This window comes from Maylandia zebra, linkage group LG1 (assembly GCF_041146795.1).
Source record: "Maylandia zebra isolate NMK-2024a linkage group LG1, Mzebra_GT3a, whole genome shotgun sequence".
Classification (NCBI taxonomy): domain Eukaryota; kingdom Metazoa; phylum Chordata; class Actinopteri; order Cichliformes; family Cichlidae; genus Maylandia; species Maylandia zebra.
The window spans coordinates 33942754-33963031 of NC_135167.1; the positions used below are offsets into that span (position 1 = coordinate 33942754).

Genomic DNA, 20278 nt, shown 5'->3' on the forward strand with positions numbered 1-20278 from the left:
TGAGCTTTACTGAACTGTTCTTCAAGTTGCTGTGGCGTTACATAAGGAGATGACTTTTACGCCCCCAGAAACAGTGGCTCATTTGTGCTGAGGATATCTTAACAGGATGAGTTAAAGGGAAATATGTGCTAAATTACAGCATTATGGCTAATTCTACAGGATCACAGTGTGAGTAGAAGTTGGTGAGAGCTCAGAATTTACTGCCTTTTCGAATGAAACTAATCAGTGCATTGATGATCAACAAAACTGTTTCAAGAGCTAATTAAAGTTCCAGTTTTGAAATGTGACTTTCTTTTTAATTAATTTGACTCATAATGACCCTCCTTTAGCAGTGCACAGGGTTGGTCAAAACAGGCTAAATCACTTGTGTATCTTTTATATTCATTGCACCGAAGCAACAGCAAGCAAAACCAAAGCAGTGCTGCATTGAGATTATCTGACCTTTTGCAACACACTTCCACACCGTTCCCATTATAATTAAGCACTGGGGTGGCTCTGCTGTTTTCTGTGCACTGGCTGCTACTGTTCCCACAGCTACCAGAGTAGTCTGAAGGGATCGAGTATACCTGAGACCCTGTTTTCATGAGGACACACGTAGAAGCGAGGCATACGTCTGAAATGACAAAGAGGTCTCAAGAGCTCTACCACAAACAACAAGAGACAAAGTACACTTCCAGGATAGAAGGAGGCCATTTTCTAATCTTCATCTGCTCACATATAGCAGCAGTTCCTAATTTTTTGAGGACAGGACAACAACACACGCTTACTACTTGAAGAAAGTCTTTTTTTTGTACAAAATATTCCACAACTAGGGTTCAGAGAGGCATTACTGCCCCTCCCACACACACGCAGACACACAAATGCGAGTCCCTGTCTTGCTACCTCTATCACTGCTATATATATATATATATATATATATATATATATATATATATATATATATATATATATATATATATATATATATATATATATTACACTGTTACTCTACTGATGCGATGCATATTGGAAAGAAGGTTTCGTCAGATGGCTTAGCACTTTCACAAATACACGTCTAAAATATATGCACAAATAGCGACTACTAGGTTTTCAGACCTTAGAAGGTTAAATGGCCACGTTATCACCTTCTAGAAGAAGGCTAGACTACTCCTACGTTAGGAATGTGCTACTTTAAATTCTAGGACAATACAGCAAGAATACAACTTAATAAATAGACAAAGAGAGAGGGTATCACAAATGGTCCCTCGGGTTCAGAATGAAAAATAAACCCAAGTTTGTACCATACTGTAGAGTCATCTGAGGCCAAAGTGTATCTACGGAAAGTAGTAATCAGGATGCATTCGCTACTCTACCGGGATGTAAGAGGCACAAATTGCAGATCTTATAATCTATTTTTGACAAAGCAATAGCGACTGAGTGGAAGCCCATATGAATATACATATATACTGCTGGATAGGAACAAAATGTGATAACAGAGCAAATTGTGTTTTTTTTTTTTTTCTTTCCAGGCAGTTGATATTATTTGTATTGCCGATGGAATTTTGTACACAGATGGAACCAAACAAAGATCCCCACTGAGCTCGTTGTGCCGTTTTTTGTTTTTGGGGGGGTTTTTTCTCTGTCGCTCAATTTTCTTTTTGTTTTCCTGTGTCTGCTTGCACCAAGATGATTCATTATCTGTACACACGAATTTGATGGCACGCACATACACTTAAACTCACGCGCGCACACACAGAGAAATACACACAACTCCATAGGGAGCAACTAGGGTGAGTCTAATATTGCAAGTGCAGTCTGAGCTGTGTCATTTTATGACACAATTTTTCTCTTGGAATAAAGATCCCTGGGAAGGGTTCTGGAGTAATCAGCGGTCATGTGTGGGAGGCAATGGTAGCCCATTAAGAGTGTACAAAGCAGCAGTGGAAGAGTAGACTCCACTTGGGCAGCTACTCCTCCCTGAGAGAAGAAAGGACATGATGCAGACATAAAGGAAGAAGAGAAGGAGCTTGTTTCCACATCCACGATAAAGCAAAGAAGACAAGAAGCAAAGAAGGCTTAAGTACAGAGCAGGAGAGAGAGAGAAGGGAGAAGACGTGGGGATGGAGACGATTCCCACCACCCACCAGTGCCTCCTACAGGGCTTGGAAGTGGTGGATGTGGTGCTGTCAGGATGGCTGCTACTGGTAAGAACCAAGCTGGAAGTCCTTGGGGGGCAGCTTGAGGCCCAGGGAGCTGGTTCCCAGTGGGTCGATCATGTTCTGGTAGCGTTCTCCACGGTGCTTCATCAGGAAAGGACCCCAGTCAGGCTGAGGGGAGCAGACCAGCTTCAGGCGCTGCATGACAACAGGAAACACAGAGCACTTACAGGTAGCGATAATACATGAACTGCTCTCTTTAACAAATGCTGGCCTCTTGTTAAATTACATTTTTTTTGGCTTTTGCCCTGACTTTTAACACATTGATAAAGCTACTTCTTGCACATTTAACATGTCCATAAATATTCACAGCCTTTGCTCAATACTTTGTTGATGCACCTTTGGCAGGAAGTACAGCCTCAAATTTTTCTGAGTATGATTCTAAAAGCTTTGCACACATATTTTTTGTTCTTCTTCTTTGCAGAACCTGGTTGGATGGGGGAGCATCGGTGCACAGCCATTTTCTGATCTCTCAAGAGGTGTTCATTCAAAGACATTCATAGAGTGGTCCTGAAGCCAATCTTTTGTTATCTTGGCTGCGTGTTGGGGTTCACTATTATTTTGGAAAATGAGCCTTCGCCTCAGTTAATGAGATGGGACCAAGAACTACATGTGGACAGGTGTGTACCTTTCCAAATCATGTCCAATCAACTGAATTACCACAGCTGGACTTCAGTTAAGTTGTAGAAACATCTGAAAGATCAGCGGTGGAAACAGGAAGGACCCGAGCTCAATTTTGAGTGTCATGGCAAAGGCTGTGAAGATTTGTGTATGTGCTTCATTTTGTTTGATTTTTAATAAATTTGCAAAAATTTCAAGCAAACTTTTTGACTTTGTCACTATGGGGCATTGTGTGCAGAATTTCGAGGTGAAAAAGGATTTGACACTGTGATGATTACGCGTTAATTATGATCAAGAAAAGCAAAGCAAATCAAATGTAGCGTTAGAGGTGTGTGATAGAGGCTGCTGTCAGATACAGAGCGCACAAAGATGTTAGACCAGAAAGGCCCGTTCGTCATCATCATCATCCATTAATCAAAGCATTTTAAAGAGACCCACAAGACTCCCAGAAAAAATGTTCAAATTAATACTCAGCCTGCAGCCTTCCTCTCTCTGCTAATGAGCGAAGGATGAGACTATTGATTTCCTCGACAGTGCGCGCGCCTGTGTGTGTGTGTGTGTGTGTGTGTGTGTGTGTGTGTGTGTGTGTGTGTGTGTGTGTGTGTGTGTGTGTGTGTGTGTGGGCGTGAGAGAGAAAGAGAAAGAGAAAGAGACAAAGATGCATGTGGGACAGTGTGTGCGTAGCAGACAAACCCAAAACATTACGTGACAGTTTTATCACAATTATTACCTCGATGATGGTGCCGGGGGCCAGGTGCATCTTAATGACGAACATGATGGGGATCCAGATTACAGAGCAGATGACCATGAGCCAGCCCATAACCATGGACCAGGTGGGGTAGGTGTAGTCCTCATATGTCATCACCTTCCACTGGTAGAGACTCAGCCCCAGGATGCCCTGCACACGCCCGGAAATCCGAGAAACATTTGTTAGATGAAATGTCACAGCACGGTATTTCAACTGCTGTTACCTGATGCTGCTCAACTGTGCAGTGATTGTCAGCACTGACTGGTATGGACTGTGTAGTAGCTTAACTGCACTGACCTCAGGGTCCAAGGCTAAAACTTTGTCTGCTGTTCTATATCAATGAGAAAATTAGATCTTTAGTTGTATTATATGCAGAGAGTACAAAAACAGGAAAGGCAGGGTTTGGTTCGGGGGGGTGGAAAAAGTATAAAAAAGTGAATTTGGTTTGAAAGGATTAGAATAAGACCAAAAGGAATACAAACAGAGAAAAGATGGCAGACAGAACTAGGTTAGCCGGAGGCTGTGCATCAATGAGCTCCCGGAGGAAATGTGATCTCGAGAGAGAGAGAGAGAGAGAGAGAGAGAGAGCAGCAAGATGGCCAGCCGCCTCGACTGCTGCTCCATTTGTCATCGTCACCTCTGCTTTGGAGGTACAGTAGTTTCCATTACGACTACTAACATTAATGCTGGCCAGTGTCCAGCTCTCACGTGCCTTTGTAGTGAACTTCGACTACACAGAATTCTACGTAAAGACTCTCAGCTTTACAGAGACAGGTTTCTTTGGAGATATGTGTATACTCTCTACTGATCATGTACATGTTCAGTGCAGATCAAACGCTGACACATTTGGAATTTGGCAGCTTCAGTTTTGAAATGACAATCAACGTGAGAACCTGTGACATGACGGGAATGTGAAGGAGGAAATAATTTTTCGATTTCTGAGTACAGGAGCAATTTCTCCTCTGTTCCTTTATGATTGCAAATCAATGAACTTGAAAGAAGACAGTGAAAATAGAGGCATTTTGGGCTGCACATGTTCATATGTGCCCATGTGTACGAGTGTCTGTGTGCGCGTGTGTGTGTGAGCGTGTGTGTGTGTGTGAGTGAGTGTGCGTGTATGCGCATACCAGGGAATGAGATGAGCAAAAACAAACATACCGTCAGAATGGTTGGAGTCACAAAGGCCCAGCACAGTCTCCAGAATCGGTTTGGCTGGAAACCAATCATCATTTCAATGTCCTCACAAAACCTCTGTAGGCCTGCAAAGGAAGAAGAAAAAAGAGAAGAAATAAAAGAAGAGAAATGGGTGGTTTCCAGAGAGAAGGCATGGAGTGTGACCTGGGTTTGATAACGTCCCTTTAAAAAAAAGGATCGGTAAATTCAATCTGTCCTTATGAGCACATGTGAATGCGTTTCTGTGGTCCCTGGAAAAAGCGAGTGAGCAGATGGCTTCATTCTTCTGCCTTTATTGACGGATAACTGTGAGTGACATGAAGTGGCAGAGTCACACAATCATTTCAATATGTCACCTGCACTGATGACAAACTGGAGGTGAGCTTTGCTTCTTGGTAACAGCCTTCTGATACACACCTGAGCTCTCTGCCTGTGTGTGTGACAGAGACTTGTGCATTACAACAGAGACTCCTAGTGGTCACCGCAGGATTAACAAGTGAGAATTCGTTTCCAGCACGAAGGAGCTTTGGACGATTGTCCCCTTTTGCAGATACGCATAATTGAGATGCAGAAACCCGTTATTTTAACTATGCTGTTCTTTTCAGTTTGATTTTTTTTTTCTTGTTAAAACTGCTACAGCCTGAAGATATTTTGATTTTATCTGTTTTACTATGACAAAGGATTTTAAGTTCAGGAATAGAAATGCCTCAAAAACCACCAACATTCTCTGCTGCACCCTGCACTGACAGTAATATTTTAGGGTCTCTCGGCTGATTATACAGTTTGGCCCTGCTGTCTGTGGAAATGTGTCACAGAAGCAAAGTCAAAGCAAAGAAATTACACACACAATATCAGATATCTAGATTTTCAGAAGAGAAAGGTATTCTTGCATTTATTATTCTATTATATGCATATGCCTCTCTGAACACACAATCAAACTGGCACTGGCTTTTTATGTAAGAAATACAAATGAAAAAAAAGTGGGTATAGGTATGTCACCTATTGGTTTGACTGAAAAAACAACAGACTTATAAAATAACAACTTGGCAACCGTAAGTTTGCCCAAAAGGCCATGAAATCATCAGAGAAGTATTCACTAGATCAAATTTAATCTGTCCTTATGATCTTATCTGTCTACATTTGCAACCAGAGCAGTCGCCCCCTATTGACCATTAAACAGAATGCAGATTAAAGGTACTGTCTGTGGAAAGAAAAAATCACAGCTGTGACTTCACATGCTGAACCTAGAGTGGCCTTAAAGTGAGCTTTCATGGCAGCTCGTGTACTTACCATAGAGGTACGAAATCCCCACCAGCTCAAAGATAGCAATGATGACCAAAGAATAGGAGGCCGCAAACGTGTCCACCAACTGGAGCATGTACATCCCACTCTGTAACAAACACACACACACACACACACACACACACACAGAAAATATTACAAAATCTATTCAGCCTTCATCCTGCAATGTCATCCCTCCTGTCACCCGACACTTGGATTTGTCCACGGTCACAACTTCCTTTTAATAAGACTCAGCCTACTGTTCCAATCATTGCACCTGACATCTGAAGGCCAGAACTTTGCTTGACATGCAGAAAAATTGGCATTGTATTCAAAGTCAGAGTCAGAGGGTGCAAGGAGAATGCTCAAGTATCCACTGTGAACCCAGAGTGCAGCAGAGCACATACCTCTGTGATCATGGGAAATCCCAGGATGAAGAAAGAGACGCAGCAGACCAGGGTGAAGATCGGCTTGTGTTTCCTCAGGTATTTGGGGTACTCATCTGACACAGAGGTGACTATGGTCTCGATGGTGGCAAACTGGGATGGAGATGAGAAGGGGGGAATATTAAAGAGAACTAGGGAGGAAATGTGTTTAACCATGGCAGATGTTTAATAAACACGTTGTTCAAACATTGCATTTGCTGAAAACAATCGCCAACTCTTTATGATTCCTATTTAATATTAATACTTTTGGCAACAGCTTACAGTAATCCTGCTTGGCTCCACTACAGAATCACTAACAATTGTCCACCCAGGCCAGGGCGTAGCAGCAATTCCACTAAATAAAAAGCCTCAAGTCAGCAAGTTTACCTCATCTGAATCCAAGCGGCCGCTGCTGTCATAACTTTAGCATCCAGCATTTGTCTTCGGTTCATCCAATAAACACATAATTTCATTTATTTCGCAAACAAATAAAGAACATTATTCTAACCCTGAGCAGAAGAACTTCTGAAAACAAATAAGTATGAAGGATTTAGTTTACAATGGATAGACTTTGATAGGATGAGCCTGTCTAGAGAATTGCAAATGTAACATGATGGTAAAAGGGACTCGGAACCCAGAGGACAGCAGCGGATGAATACATAAACATGAAAATTGAGCGAGGGTTGTATAGTGTGTGCGTATGCATAAGTTTATTGTAGAAATGGCGCTGCCATCAAGCTATCTGTCACTTCCCCACTTCTTCCTTTTCCTCCTGAGCTCCCAAAACTAATTTCCCGTCAACATCCCAAGCCTATTACTGCTGAGCTGCGTTCCACGACAAAACCACAGCAGCAGCACTCTCCTCTGTGCTGCTGCTGCCAAGGCAAAGTAACATCATCATTTACTGTTACTGTTTACTTGTGTCTTAATGCACCACTGTGCCCTCTGCTCCTCTGCTCAGCTCAGGAGCATCACAATGCACTTGAAGGAGTTTGTGTTTTATCAGGAACTGTTTACCCAGGATCATGGCGGGAGGTGCTCTGGACTTTAAAAACATCCCGAAGACGAAAAGTGTTTGTTCGCTGAAGCTGCGTGAGGCATAACTCAGCGCAGTAACCGATATCATGGCTAGTGGGTCCAAATGAAACCGTTTTGGGTTCTTTTAGGAAAACATAGTGCTGACATGGAGCAATAATATAGTCAGTTTGAAGTTTTTCAGTATACTTGTCTTTCACTTTTACATTTATGGATCTGCTAGTGGAATTATTGTTTTGACATTAGAAGAATTAAAACAATTTCCAAATACAAATTGTAAATGATATCTAAAGTAAGTAAATGTTACAATAGATCAATATCATAGACAGATATATAGTTTAAAATGAAAACCTTATAGGTTTTTTGTTTACTGTAATTCCTTTTTAAAATGTAAAGGCACAGGCCACTTTGTAAGCTATTGCTTTTTGACACAAAAATCTAACCATCCAATCATGTGGCAACAACTGTTCAAAACAACCTGCGGAAGTTCAAACCTAGTGATGCTGACGCTGAATGAAGCTGTCATGTTAAAATCTCTGAGAAATGTTTCCAGCAACTTGTTGAATTCATGAAAAATTAAAGCAGTCCTGAAGGGAAAAGGGGCCCAAAACTGATGTACTGCATTTTGAGTAAAATGCAAATGAAAAATATAAAAACAATGGTTTATTTACACGCTTAATTAATCATTAAGGAAAATAAGCTTGGTATGAACTGAAAGTATACTAATCAATTCAGTATTATTTGGTCAGCTTCCATTAAATGTAATGTTTTACATTATCCACTGAGAATTTTGGACATAAACATTTTTAGTGTAGAATAGCTTCCTGAAAATGAATTATATCTTAAATCTGTGCAGTTATTGTTGGTATTCTCCACACTCCATATGCTCAAACTGCAGCTGGAGTGGTTTTATTAATATTACGATTGATCTTTCCATCATTTCTGTGATGGAATGGTTAACAAAATGAATTCTTATCACCCACAGTGTAAAGCACTGTGTTCACATATCACATTTGATTGTTGTTTTTACTTCCTGATGTTGCTCCAAGACTTTAAGGTCAACCTAGTTTCACTCACTCCAATCACACAGACTCCCCTCTGTTCAAGTACCTGGAGAGCTCAGGCACTTCAGGTGAAATCAGTCACAGCGGGTGCTGTGCATTTGTAATTATGTTAATTGGGTCAATGTGTGCAGTGTGCAGTGTTTATACATCAGCTACCAAACCCAAATGTTAACCTCGGAGCAAACAAAAGTCAAGAGACTCGTGTTTCTGACTGTCACAAACTTTGAGATCTTCAGCAAAATTAAAACAAAGTGGGCCTGAATACCTACCACAGCAGAAACAGATCATTTACCTGACAGACCAACGTCTCACGACACCTCGTTTACAAACACATTACACATTAAAAATGAACACTGGCATCAAGGTCGAGATTGGTTTCCCTAATCTTGACCCTTGAACGAAACAACCTCCCCTCACTGCGCTTTTTATTCATATTTTTTATATTAATTATTGCTTGAAAATGTTTACAATTATCCCCAACTCTGCACTTCACAGAGCTTTTTAGCCATTATCAGCTCATTTTTTCATTTTATGTTTTAAGTGACACACAACTGGACTATACAAGCTTTGGCAGAAAGAGACTACTAAATATTCCTTTTGTATTTATAAGTTATATTCGTTAATAAAGAAAATCAAACTTTGTGCTCCTCGTTTGTGCTTGTAATTTAAAAAAAAACGAATATTTTAACATTCTTGTAATCTTGCTCAGAAGTGAGAGTGTCACTTTTTCTTAAATACGTGTTGCCCTCAAGCCTTTTCTCCTCATTTCTCCTTCTTGCCTCCATCTCAGTTGGGACGCACTAAGATGTGAGGAAACAGGGCGAGGAAGACAATCAAAGACGAACACACTGAGAGATGAGGTGAGAGATGTTTCTCTCAAGCACAAGAACAAGATCATCTCATCCTCTACGCAAACACTGTGGTGGACAAGAGGGTGATGATTGGTTTCATAGGTAGTGTGGAGCTCTTCTGCCACCAACTGGCTAAAAAAAAAAGGAAACTCTTTTCTTGTTTGCATGTCTTGCTCAGATTCGGGTAAGAAGACTGACATCATCTTTAGCAGATGGAGAGCTTGTGCAGGATTTTACTCCAGCAGTAGAGCAAAGACTAAAAGTGATGTTTCATGTTCTTTAACATGTAAGTTCAAATAGAGTTACTTAAAAGTCATTTTATGGGCAAATTGTTTGCCTGTTTCCAGCTATAACTTCCAAATGCCATAGCTCATATTTAAACTTGGAACTTGATTTTTTTTTCATTAGTATTAAGAGGATGTAAAGGTTACCATAGTATCCAGGCCAAGGGTCAGGAGCATAAGGAAAAAGATGATTGCCCAGAAAGGAGACAGGGGAAGTCTGGTCAGAGCCTCTGGATACACCACGAAAGCTATACCTGGACCTAACACACACACACACACACACACACAGACAAACATATATACTACATGTATGGTATTTCAATAGGAATACATAGACACTGTCTCAAGTGCAGATAAAAGCGGTGCTGACCTCATGCTACTGCCGGCCAGTTTGGGAGCTTACCTTCATCAGCCACCTTCTCTATTGGCACCTTTAACTCATGTGCCATAAAACCAATGACAGAGAAGATGACAAACCCAGCAAATATACTGGTGGCGCTGTTTGTGCATGTCACTATGATAGTGTCCCTGCAATGAAAAGGAAAACAAGAAGAGAAAGGAGAAACGTGAAGTGAGCAAATATATTTGTTGTGACTTCAAGAGTTTTTAAGTATTTAAAACATAGAAATATGAATATGAAAACTGTCCAGTGGTGCCAAAGTCCTTCTAGAACCAGGTCTCGGGATGAGGAAGCCATCTTGCAACGTCTCTTGGCACTTATTTGGGCGGTTATTTTGAAGCATTGCCTAAATTCATTTGAATTAAAATGATCACTGGAACATAAAAATCTCATTACCATCGAGTCAAATTGGATTTTTTGTTTATTAATGTTTGCCAACTTTGCCACAGAGTAATGATTTGAAAAGCTTTTCATAAGAAGTCAAACTTCTTTCACCATCTTTACGGCAACTGAATTCTCAAACATTTCATCGATCTGAGTGTCACATCCCTCTGATAATGTCTCTGATGCTCTCATACTTAGAGCCCTGTCTTGTGTACAACATTTAAAAAACACAATTGGCAAATATATAATAGTGGATAATACTACTAAGCTTTCATTTATAGTAATGAACCATGTGTATATTCAGTTAATGTGCAGATATTGTGACTGCATGGAGTAAATATATATATATATATATATATATATATATATATATATATATATATATATATATATATATATATATATATATATATATACATATATATATATATATATATATATATATATATATATATATATATATATTTCTTGTGAATCAAAAAAGTTTCACACATTTAGGCTTTTGCATTTTTTTTCTTCAAATGCTGTGGATTACTTTAGCGATAAAACAAAGCACAGGAAGAACAAATTGAGAGAAAATGAAAGAAACAGCTTGCTGCAAAAAGTCACATTTATTACTGACATTTCATCCTACCAGACATTCAGACACATTCAGACATAGCGTCATGCATCTGTGGTGACAGGTGGAATTTGTCTGCCAGAAGCATAGTTTACCTTTTATGTGTTTACCTGTAGCAGTTATTGTGGAACTTATTGTAAGAAGACAGCGTGATGAGGCCGCCCCAAGCAGCCGACAGGGAGAAGAAGATCTGAGTGGCAGCGTCTTTCCACACCTGAGGGAGAGAGGAGCAGCTGCAGGAGAAGGGCAAGAACTGGAAGGCCTCTTTTCTGTCTGTACTTTAGTGTTTGTAGAATTCAGTGAGGAAATTCTGGTTACCTTTGCATCATTTAGTTTCTCCCATTTTGGTGTGATAAAGTAGAGGATGCCGTCAGCCGCACCGGGGAGGGTCACTCCTCTGATCAGGAGGATGACGAGCACCACGTAAGGGAACGTGGCGGTGAAATACACCACCTAATGAGAAAAGAAAAGAAATGAGCAACATCAGCACACACACACACATGCAAAGATAAAACAGTTTTTTTCATAAAACGGTCAAAGTCAGTAAACTTTGTAAGATCATTTATATCCCTCTCTTTGTGTGTGGACTTTTAAACATTTAGTTTTTCAAGAGTTAGCTGTTTCTCATAAAAAAAAACCACTATTATTAACATATATATTAGGATTATATTAGGATCACTTTTGATCCAGATTGTGGTGCAAACAGGAATTTGTACACTAAAAAAATCCCAAGTTTACAATTATTACAGAAAAACCTCTGACACAGGCCTGAAGCTCCACTCCACAGTGACAGGCTTATGTGTGCTGCAGCTCATCTCTATGTCCACCAGAGGGCACCACAATACAACAATCGCAACTTTATTCAGTTTCTGGGTGTTGTTTTGGTCTGAGACCATAAGACTGTCTTTTTAAAGCAGCTCTAACATTCACCTGGGCTTGAACAGCATTTTATATATTTATAAATTATATATTTATGTATTTATTTTTTCCTTCTTTTGCTTTCTTTAAACTAAGAAAATAGCTTTCAGTTATTTTAAGTAACATTTAAGTTTTTCTTACGAGAGAAAAAAACTCAAACACGGAGTTTAAAAGAATCGCTGTGAAGTAGATAATTTATTAAACACAATATAATGCACTTGTTTTGCGTTTCTCTAGACTCTGGGTATTTGCATATGAAATTTTTCTTGGAAATAAACTCAGATCTGCGTTATTTTTACATTTTTGGAAATGACAGTTTTTCCTCATAAAAGGTTGTGTGTCACATACTTCATCACTAGGTGGCGATATTATCATTAAAGGGAACGCAATCAAAGGAAAACTAATAGCAGCATGTCTTCTGAGCTTCAAACTTCAAGCAGAAAGACATCGGAAGGCAGGTTTTAGTTTTGTTTTTAGTTTGTTACCTTTCCCGATGACTTGATTCCTTTGGCTAAAGAGGCGTAGACAATGAGCCAGGCCAAGAAGAGACAGCCGGCCAGAGGCCAGCGGATGTCTCCTGGATATTCAATCCCTTTGGAAATGTGCAGCACATTGTACCTGCAGGTGTTATTCAAACAGAAAGGTTAAGTCTAAAAAACAAAAAACAATGCAGATCAAAAGTTCATGCTGACACTTTTTGTTTTTGTTTGTTTGTTTGTTTGTTTTTTCATTTTGCCGAGTCATTTATTACAGAGTCCCAAACATGTCAGAGGGTCTGCCAGAGATGTAAGATTTATGTAAGTTGGGTTTTTTTTGCCCAACTTTTGACACAAATCTCCATAAATCATCATTAATTATATATTGCGAGGATAGCCTCGTTGTGTTTAAAGATATTAAGCTGAATGAGTGCAATAAGAGAGAACTACAAAGTCTCTGTACAGTTTTTTCCTTGTATATGGAAAACAGTACGATTACCCCACTCCGGACTTGATTTCTTTCCTTCTGCTTTTTCTGTCTTTATATTGTTGTTAAAGTGTACATAAACATGTTTTCATAAAATGCTGCAGGACTTTTTTTTATTATTATTGTGCTGTACTTTTTTGTACATTTTTGAGATTATTTTTGCAGTGTTTTACGTGAATATCTCCTATGTGGGTGATTTTGTGGGGTATGAAATTAAAAGATTAATTTGTGGCTTCAGGCAACTATCTGGACATGTACTTGTGTGTTGTCACATTAAAAGGAAATGCAAAATATAAAACAAGAAGATATAAAACTAGAATTATTAGGAATAAACCTTATCTAAGTGTCCATGAACTTTTTACTGAAGCAAAATGATCACTTTTTTGATGGCTTGAGAACTGCAGAGAATGGTTTTAAAAAAATATCAGATTCTGTCTTTCATCCAGTCATAAATGTATTAATTTTTTTTTAAATCTGGCTAAAAGTGTATAGATCTTTTTTTCAGGAATTGAAAACAACATTTTATTTTGGCCAGAGGATTCACTCACTTGAAGTATTCCTCGCTGGGGCTGACATATGTCTTGTTTCCATCCATACTCATGTTTAGCAGCTTTGTCAGGTTTCCCGCTGTGTTTGCCAACGTGCAGAAAGTGGAGTTCTTGATGGACGTGATGTTTCTGTCCCGCAGGATGCATGAGTCTGTTCCAATCAGAAATCAATACACGTCAGCTTGGAGAGGCTGGCAGAGAGCTGCTGTGGGACACAACTTACTGCCCGCTCAGGTACACACTCTGAATTGGGGTGAAGAGATGGATGTGAGTAAGAAGTGGGAGGAAAAGGCCAGATGGATACAGTGTACAGTGTAGTGTAGCCTCACTGGAAACTTCTTCCACTTGTATTTGTTAAAATCCTGCACTGCTGAATATGATTGAATAAATGTTTCTGAGCCCTGTTCTCACTATTTATATTTTTTTTTTCATGCAAACAAGGTAGACAGAAGTAGGTTTAAGCTTTTTATATGACTCTATTTTCAGTCATTTCAAGCTTATATTAACTGGGCCTTAATGATTCAGGACGTTTTTTTAATTGCGCTTTGCACACTTGTGCAACTCGTTGTTGTTTTTTTTGTTGTTGTTGTTGTTTGTTCGTTTTTTGGAGGGGGGCACTCAGTGGACAACATGCGATGACATGACATGAATCCTTTATGACCCTAGGCCACAAATATAGCTTTAAAAATTACATTGTAGTGTAATATTACTCCATATACATATTTTAATATATCCACATCTCTTTGGCATAAAAGGGAAACATTAAAGTATGCATATAACAGATTATTTTTGCAGAGCTTGTGCATTGCATTGCAAACCTGTTCAGACCTCGCTCACCCACACGATAAAATCATATATGTAAACACATTAACATACGTCAGGCTACATAGTTCACGTTTTTGCTCCCTCTTGTCTGCTTCATCATTCAAAAGACGCAGACATGCAGACCCGAATAGGCCTTCCCGTTTCATCCAGCAGGGGTCAGTCTCGGGCTCACTGCAGCACTGCAGCAGCTCAGCCTGTACAGTAAATTTGTCAAGCAAGCAGTTTTTGTGCTGAATTCACAGAATCGCTAAAGGCAAATATTACACAAAGTGAAGCCTCTTTCGACTTTTATTCGATGCAAATCGACGCCAAGACGCCTTCGATTCTCCGCTTTTATGTTTTCTTTGCTAAAACATAATTTTATCCACAGTTTAATTCAGTGTCAGACCACTAACAGGCTGCTTCTGCCCCATGCTGCAGCTTTAAAACATGAAGCAATGCTTTAATCTGACAGAATCACACAAAAGAATAATCGAAGATATAAATATAGCGTGTTTCAGGTGGGATTTTATCTCCCTGGGGCCTTCATCCCCTACTTTACTGGTCTCTAACAATCCAACCGGATCATATAGAAAACAAACTGGGTGCTCTTAAGTTTAAGTATTTTTCAGAGTGAAACGCCGCAGAGATCACAGGTCAGTATTCATTATACTGCAGGACACCTTAGCTGAGGGAGGCATGACGCATTGCGTATTGTGGAGAGTGGGGTGCTTTTCTAGTGTGTGTGTGTGTGTATGTGTGTGTGAAGGTGTGTGTCTTACCTAACAGCAGCATGTCTTTGTCCTTACATTCCACCGTGTTCCACTCATTCCTACAGTTAGCCCATGGCAGTGAGCCCTTCAACGAAGCGAACAGGTAGTACAGTGTCCAGCACATTATAATATTATAGTATATGGCTATCAAGACAGATATTATCAACATGGCAATCCCGCAACCTAAAATAAATAAATGAGACGAAATAGATAAATTACTCTTAAGGAAAGTGGAGAACTCGTGATTATAAAATGTATTTATTTTTTATTTGGGTTTTATATGTTTATTTCTTTTTTATTTCTTTTTTTAAAATTATATTTCTTAAAGATGAGGAGATGGGCCAGTTTACCTTGCAGAGCGGGGATGCATTTCCACACTGACACTGGCCCTTGGCTTGCAAACTGGCCGAGGGAAACCTCCAACAAAAAGATTGGGATCCCAGCGATGCCCAGCATGGTCAGGTAGGGGATCAAAAAAGCTCCTGCGGGGAATTAAAGACCAGGCTACAGAGCGGAGTTTCAGAAGCACCAAAGTCTGAACCTAACTATGGAATAAAGTGAAAATCATCAAACGTGAAGTGTGTACTTGGCTGCTTCTAAAAAAAAACATTCGGCATATGGAAACATTTAAGGATATTATCTGATAATAACTCCTATATAAAGCAGTTATAACAAGGACAAGAATGCCAGTTAAAATAATGAGAGTCGATTTTGCTTGCGATGTAAGCACATTATATCTGCGCACCACCAGAGGAAATCCCAGCACTATAACCTATTTTTTTAATTCATTTTCAACATAGTTCTCTTAGCATTCGCATGCTTACAGGCCTAACAGGATAAAGGAATGAATGGGGCTAATTCCGGCCTTGACTGAAATTTTTATTTTATTATTTAAAACACACACACACACACACATAAAGTCTTACCTCCCCCGTTTTGGAAGGCAAGATAAGGAAACCTCCACACGTTTCCCAGTCCCACTGCATAGCCAACCATGGACAGAATAAAATCCAGTTTATTAGACCAGTTTCCTCTGGCCTTATTCTCATCTCCCCCTTCGTCATCATCTTCGTTAACCTGAGGGGGGAAAACACTGAGTCTCTAAAATGTTTTGAAAAAGTAATAATAATCTTTTTTTTTTTTAAAGCTAAGTGTAACCACAAGAAGAAGCACTCAGGCTAACTCATCTCCCATCAACAAAAAGCATTCTCTAGTTTAAAAACAAATTATAAATACATAATTAAAAAGAGTAACTCATCATTCTGGTGGGAATTGTCCTTTACAGACAATAATATTACATGCTCACTGATCAAAGCGCGTTTTTTCCACATTCATCATGCTGACTGAAAATCTGGAACATTTTTATTTACAAAATGTTGACGAATCCGATCCAAAACACTTTTTTTTGGGCCATCTACATTTTGTTCACTGTGTTCGTTATGTTTTAATTTTGTTCCGTTTTACACACGACAATCAGAATTCCATAGCGGCTCTCAAAGCTTACACACGTAACTCGTCTCATCCTCTGCTACGCTTAAGGGCCGTTACCTCCACCAAACCGCTGGAAATCTTCGTGGAATTTCATGCGGAGATTAAAAACATTTCCTGAGGATCGATTCAGGAGAACTTTTTTTTTTTTTTACACAGCAGAACCTCATTTATCAGATTCAGGAAATAGACTGTGTTGAATATATAGATTCCGATTCACAAACATTGCGCTGCATGGGAATGTGTCTGTGTGTCTGCTTCTGTAAGTGTGAGCGTGTGAAATGGTAGGGGTGGTGGGGGATGCCCTCCTGGGGATTGGAAACAATCCGCAGTCTCCTGTAATACAGCGCTGTCTATCAGCCGGATAACACCTGGGCTTTTGGGCCATACCAAGTGTGGGCAGGGAACACCGAGAATACCGCGAGAGTATGATTCAGTTCTCTTTTTTTCATTAACCATGTTATCACCACCAAGCACAAATCAAGTTTAGAATTGTAACTAAAATAATAAGAAAAATAAAAAACACCGGAAACAGCCATAGGTTTATGTCTAAAGGGGCGATCTAATCGTGAATAAACAAAACAGCCCAGTGTGCGCGCTTTGTTTTCCTCATGTTTAGCTGACATAAGCGGTTTTTAAAGTTTTGATCAGACACCGCAGACTGCTGCAGAGCATCAGAACAGACGCTGCGCAAATCAAGGACAGCAAATAGCTCAGGGTCCACCCAAATTACAACACATGCGTGATTCAACCCGGTATCACTGCGAAGAGGTTCACCATAGTCTGTTACACCTGTGGGCGTTCCGCGCGCTTACAATCTTTGCATACGCTGAATGAACCACTCTCACTCCCAATACAGGCTTTCCCGAACCGGTGCATGAAAGAAAAATAACTAAATAAAGACCACGAACTATGTATCAGACAATACTGTTTAAGCATCCCGACAACGAACCCACGGTCTGTCCTCACAATGACGGTTCCCTCTTAAGATCCACTTTTAAAGAATCCTCTGATTCAGCTCAGAAGTTCTGGGGCTACAAATGAACAGCTTAACACGTCCGTCACAAATCAATGCCTGGGGTAGCTACCACATTTTTTTAGAGTTCCACAGATTGTTATTCACAGCAGAGATATTACTAAAGGTCTGCGTGGCACTGTCCCCCTGTTTGGAGGCAGCAGGTTAATCCAGTCAGCTCTCCGATCAGCCACGAGCGGAAACACATCCACACCGCACCTGCCTCCACAGCGGCCGCCCTCCGTTAAGGTAACGGTTCATTTAGCTGACTTACCCCCGCCACGGTTCCAGGCTGAACAGACGTGTTCCCATCTGTTCCCAGTATGATGGTGGTCTGGCTCATAGACGTCCAGTTGCCTGCGGTGTTGTTCTGCTCAGCGGTGGCCCGGAGCGGGTCGCCGTACTGGGCGGACCCCCCGCGGGCCGAACCGATGGAATCCTTCCTCAAGGCCGAATTAACGGCAACGGATCCGGGGACGGCCGGCGGGGTGTTTTTAAACGTCCCGTATTCTTTATTGCTGTCCGGTTCCCCCGGTTTATTTTCCGCGGGACAAAAAGTGTTGCGCTCGTTACAAGGAGGCGGCGGCTGAGGCGCCGGGTGATGGCGAGGAGTGGACGGCGGGCACGCTGCCGTGTTGTCCGGTTTGTTTCCTGTAAGTCCCGCGGCTCCGTCGGACTGCTGCGCAGGGATGTAGCCGGTGGGAGCGCTGGCCGGTTGTTTGGCCATGTCTCTGTGGTCAGACAGATCCTGGAATATGGGAGCGACAGATCAGCGAGATAAAAGGAAAAAGCAGGGCAGAAACCATGAAACCAGCAGGCGTTTGCAGGCCATCGCTGCTCTGGGACTAAAAACAAACAAACAAACAAAAAATCATAATAAAAATTACGCTCTTTCCCTTTTCTGTTGTATGCTGTGGCTCTGGTCGCTCCATAGTTTCAGCTCAATGTCTGCCGAGTGTGTGTGTGTGTGTGTGTGTGTGTGTGTGTGTGTGTGTGTGTGTGTGTGTGTGTGGAGAAAGTGCTTCTTGTGCTTGTTGGAGGGAGGGGGTTGCTTTTGCTTCTCCGGTTCTCGCTTTCTGCAAGATTCTTTAATTTTACGCCCCATTTCCCCCCTCATGTCATTCAGCCACACACATCCACTGATTTTTATGGGCAATAGACAAGCTGCTGCGGGTCTCTCGGTGGCTTCGCTCTCCCCGCAGGCATGCAAGATCGCCGGCGTTACCAGCGGTGAGCAGACCACGGGCGTGGAATTACAAATGACTCCCCTGTAATGTAACTTGGGGGGGGGGGGGCAACAGGAATAAATCCTTAAAAGAAAAGAAAAATTACTGACCGGTTTGTTGTTTTCTTAGTTGTGTTTTTAGCGGGGGACTAACTACCTGGCTTCCGTTTAAGTCTGTAGAAAGCGAGTAAATTGAGAAAAAAAAAAGGTTACAAAAATAGACATGATCAACCAAATGTTAACTTTCCCATTGAAATTTTTCTCTAAAAACGGAAATAAAGAAATAAAAAGGTTAGATGACACAGAAGAGAAAAGGCGGTTAAAGTTTTTCAGTGTGAAACCACAGCTGCATTTCAGCACCACGGACAGCTCGAGCGCCTGAAAGCGTTAAACAGTGCCCCCCTGCAAGAAAAGTGCCAGATTAGCATAAAAACAGAAGAGAATACACTCAGATGACAGAGGATAGATAGATGAAACTGCAGGAGAATAGTTACACGAATTAGTTTGGAACACTTACCATTTTTTGCAGAGCTCTGCCAGCAGGCTGGAAACAGCTGTAAAGGAAAAAAAACCCGATGAGGAGACGACTAGAAGCGGACTGGTTGTAGCTCCGCAAAGTACCAACTGCAAAGCTTTTCTATAGCTCCGTGGGAAAGAGTGGGGTTTGCGTCAGTGCAGAGCAAGGTGCCCTTCCTGTGACATTTTCTTGATAATAGGAGTTTGATAAATCATTGGCCTTGGATTCGGATTTTTAAAGGGACAACAGGAGAACAAGACGACGGGGGCGCGTGTGTGCGTGCGTGAATTGTCTGGTTACGCACGTTGAATGCGTGAGCGCCGGACAGAGCCTTCCAAAACCTGATTAATACACTTGTCTCTAAGGAAGTGTGGGATGTTTACACGCATGCAGGGGAGCGTCCCACTTGATCTCACGTGGCTTGTCTGGATAAAGATTTCCAGGTTTGGGTAATTATTGGGGGGAATTTGAATAGACTGGAGCGCACCGAGGCCTAAGTAATGTTTGCATTGTGCTGAGCCAGGATAAGCCAGTAGTTCCAATTAGCGTAGCAACATCAAATACTTTATTTTACAGAAAAGAAACTAAGACTGTGCCTTAAGCTGACAATCAAAGATGAGGGAGTTCTTTATAGTTATTCTCATAAATTCACATTCAACAATTACAATTAGACACACACACACACACATTTTCAGAAGTTGTATGGGTGGAATACACCATGTGCTAAAAATGGCCTGAACTATAAATAGTTTTTCCACTTGGCGGGTTTTACGCACAAAGCTCTGGGCTCTATACGTTCCTTCGTGCGTCACCAATAGGAAACTGATCAAATACAGAGAAAAAAAAGTGGGCGAGGTCTTGACAAAGCTACTCATTTGTTAAAGTCTTACGCAAGAAGATTTCTGTTTTTTTTTTTTAAGTTAAAGTCACGTGTTTTAAGGGGAGCC

General features: G+C 40.8%; 1 protein-coding gene across 1 annotated transcript; it reads right to left on the reverse strand.

The window, feature by feature from the left end:
• Nucleotides 1-983: 983 nt before the first annotated feature.
• On the reverse strand, nucleotides 984-19669 carry slc6a5 (solute carrier family 6 member 5). The gene is made up of 16 exons (XM_004571053.3): nucleotides 19332-19669; nucleotides 17864-18337; nucleotides 16013-16163; nucleotides 15437-15568; nucleotides 15096-15269; nucleotides 13510-13660; nucleotides 12484-12616; nucleotides 11399-11533; nucleotides 11191-11294; nucleotides 10081-10205; nucleotides 9825-9937; nucleotides 6426-6557; nucleotides 6028-6127; nucleotides 4723-4823; nucleotides 3547-3714; nucleotides 984-2333 (listed from the first exon to the last, which is right to left on the reverse strand). Exons 1-16 carry the CDS (start codon nucleotides 19332-19334, stop codon nucleotides 2178-2180), a joined length of 2352 nt encoding a protein of 783 aa, XP_004571110.1. The 5' UTR covers nucleotides 19335-19669; the 3' UTR covers nucleotides 984-2177.
• Between the last annotated feature and the right edge of the window lie 609 nt (nucleotides 19670-20278).

Coding starts and splice junctions, on each gene's coding strand:
- slc6a5 (XM_004571053.3), bottom strand. Junction 16,164..17,863: donor AGCCTGGAACCGTGGCGGGG/GTAAGTCAGCTA, acceptor TTCCCCCCTCAG/GTTAACGAAGATGATGACGA. Junction 3,715..4,722: donor TGACTCCAACCATTCTGACG/GTATGTTTGTTT, acceptor GGGCGTGTGCAG/GGCATCCTGGGGCTGAGTCT.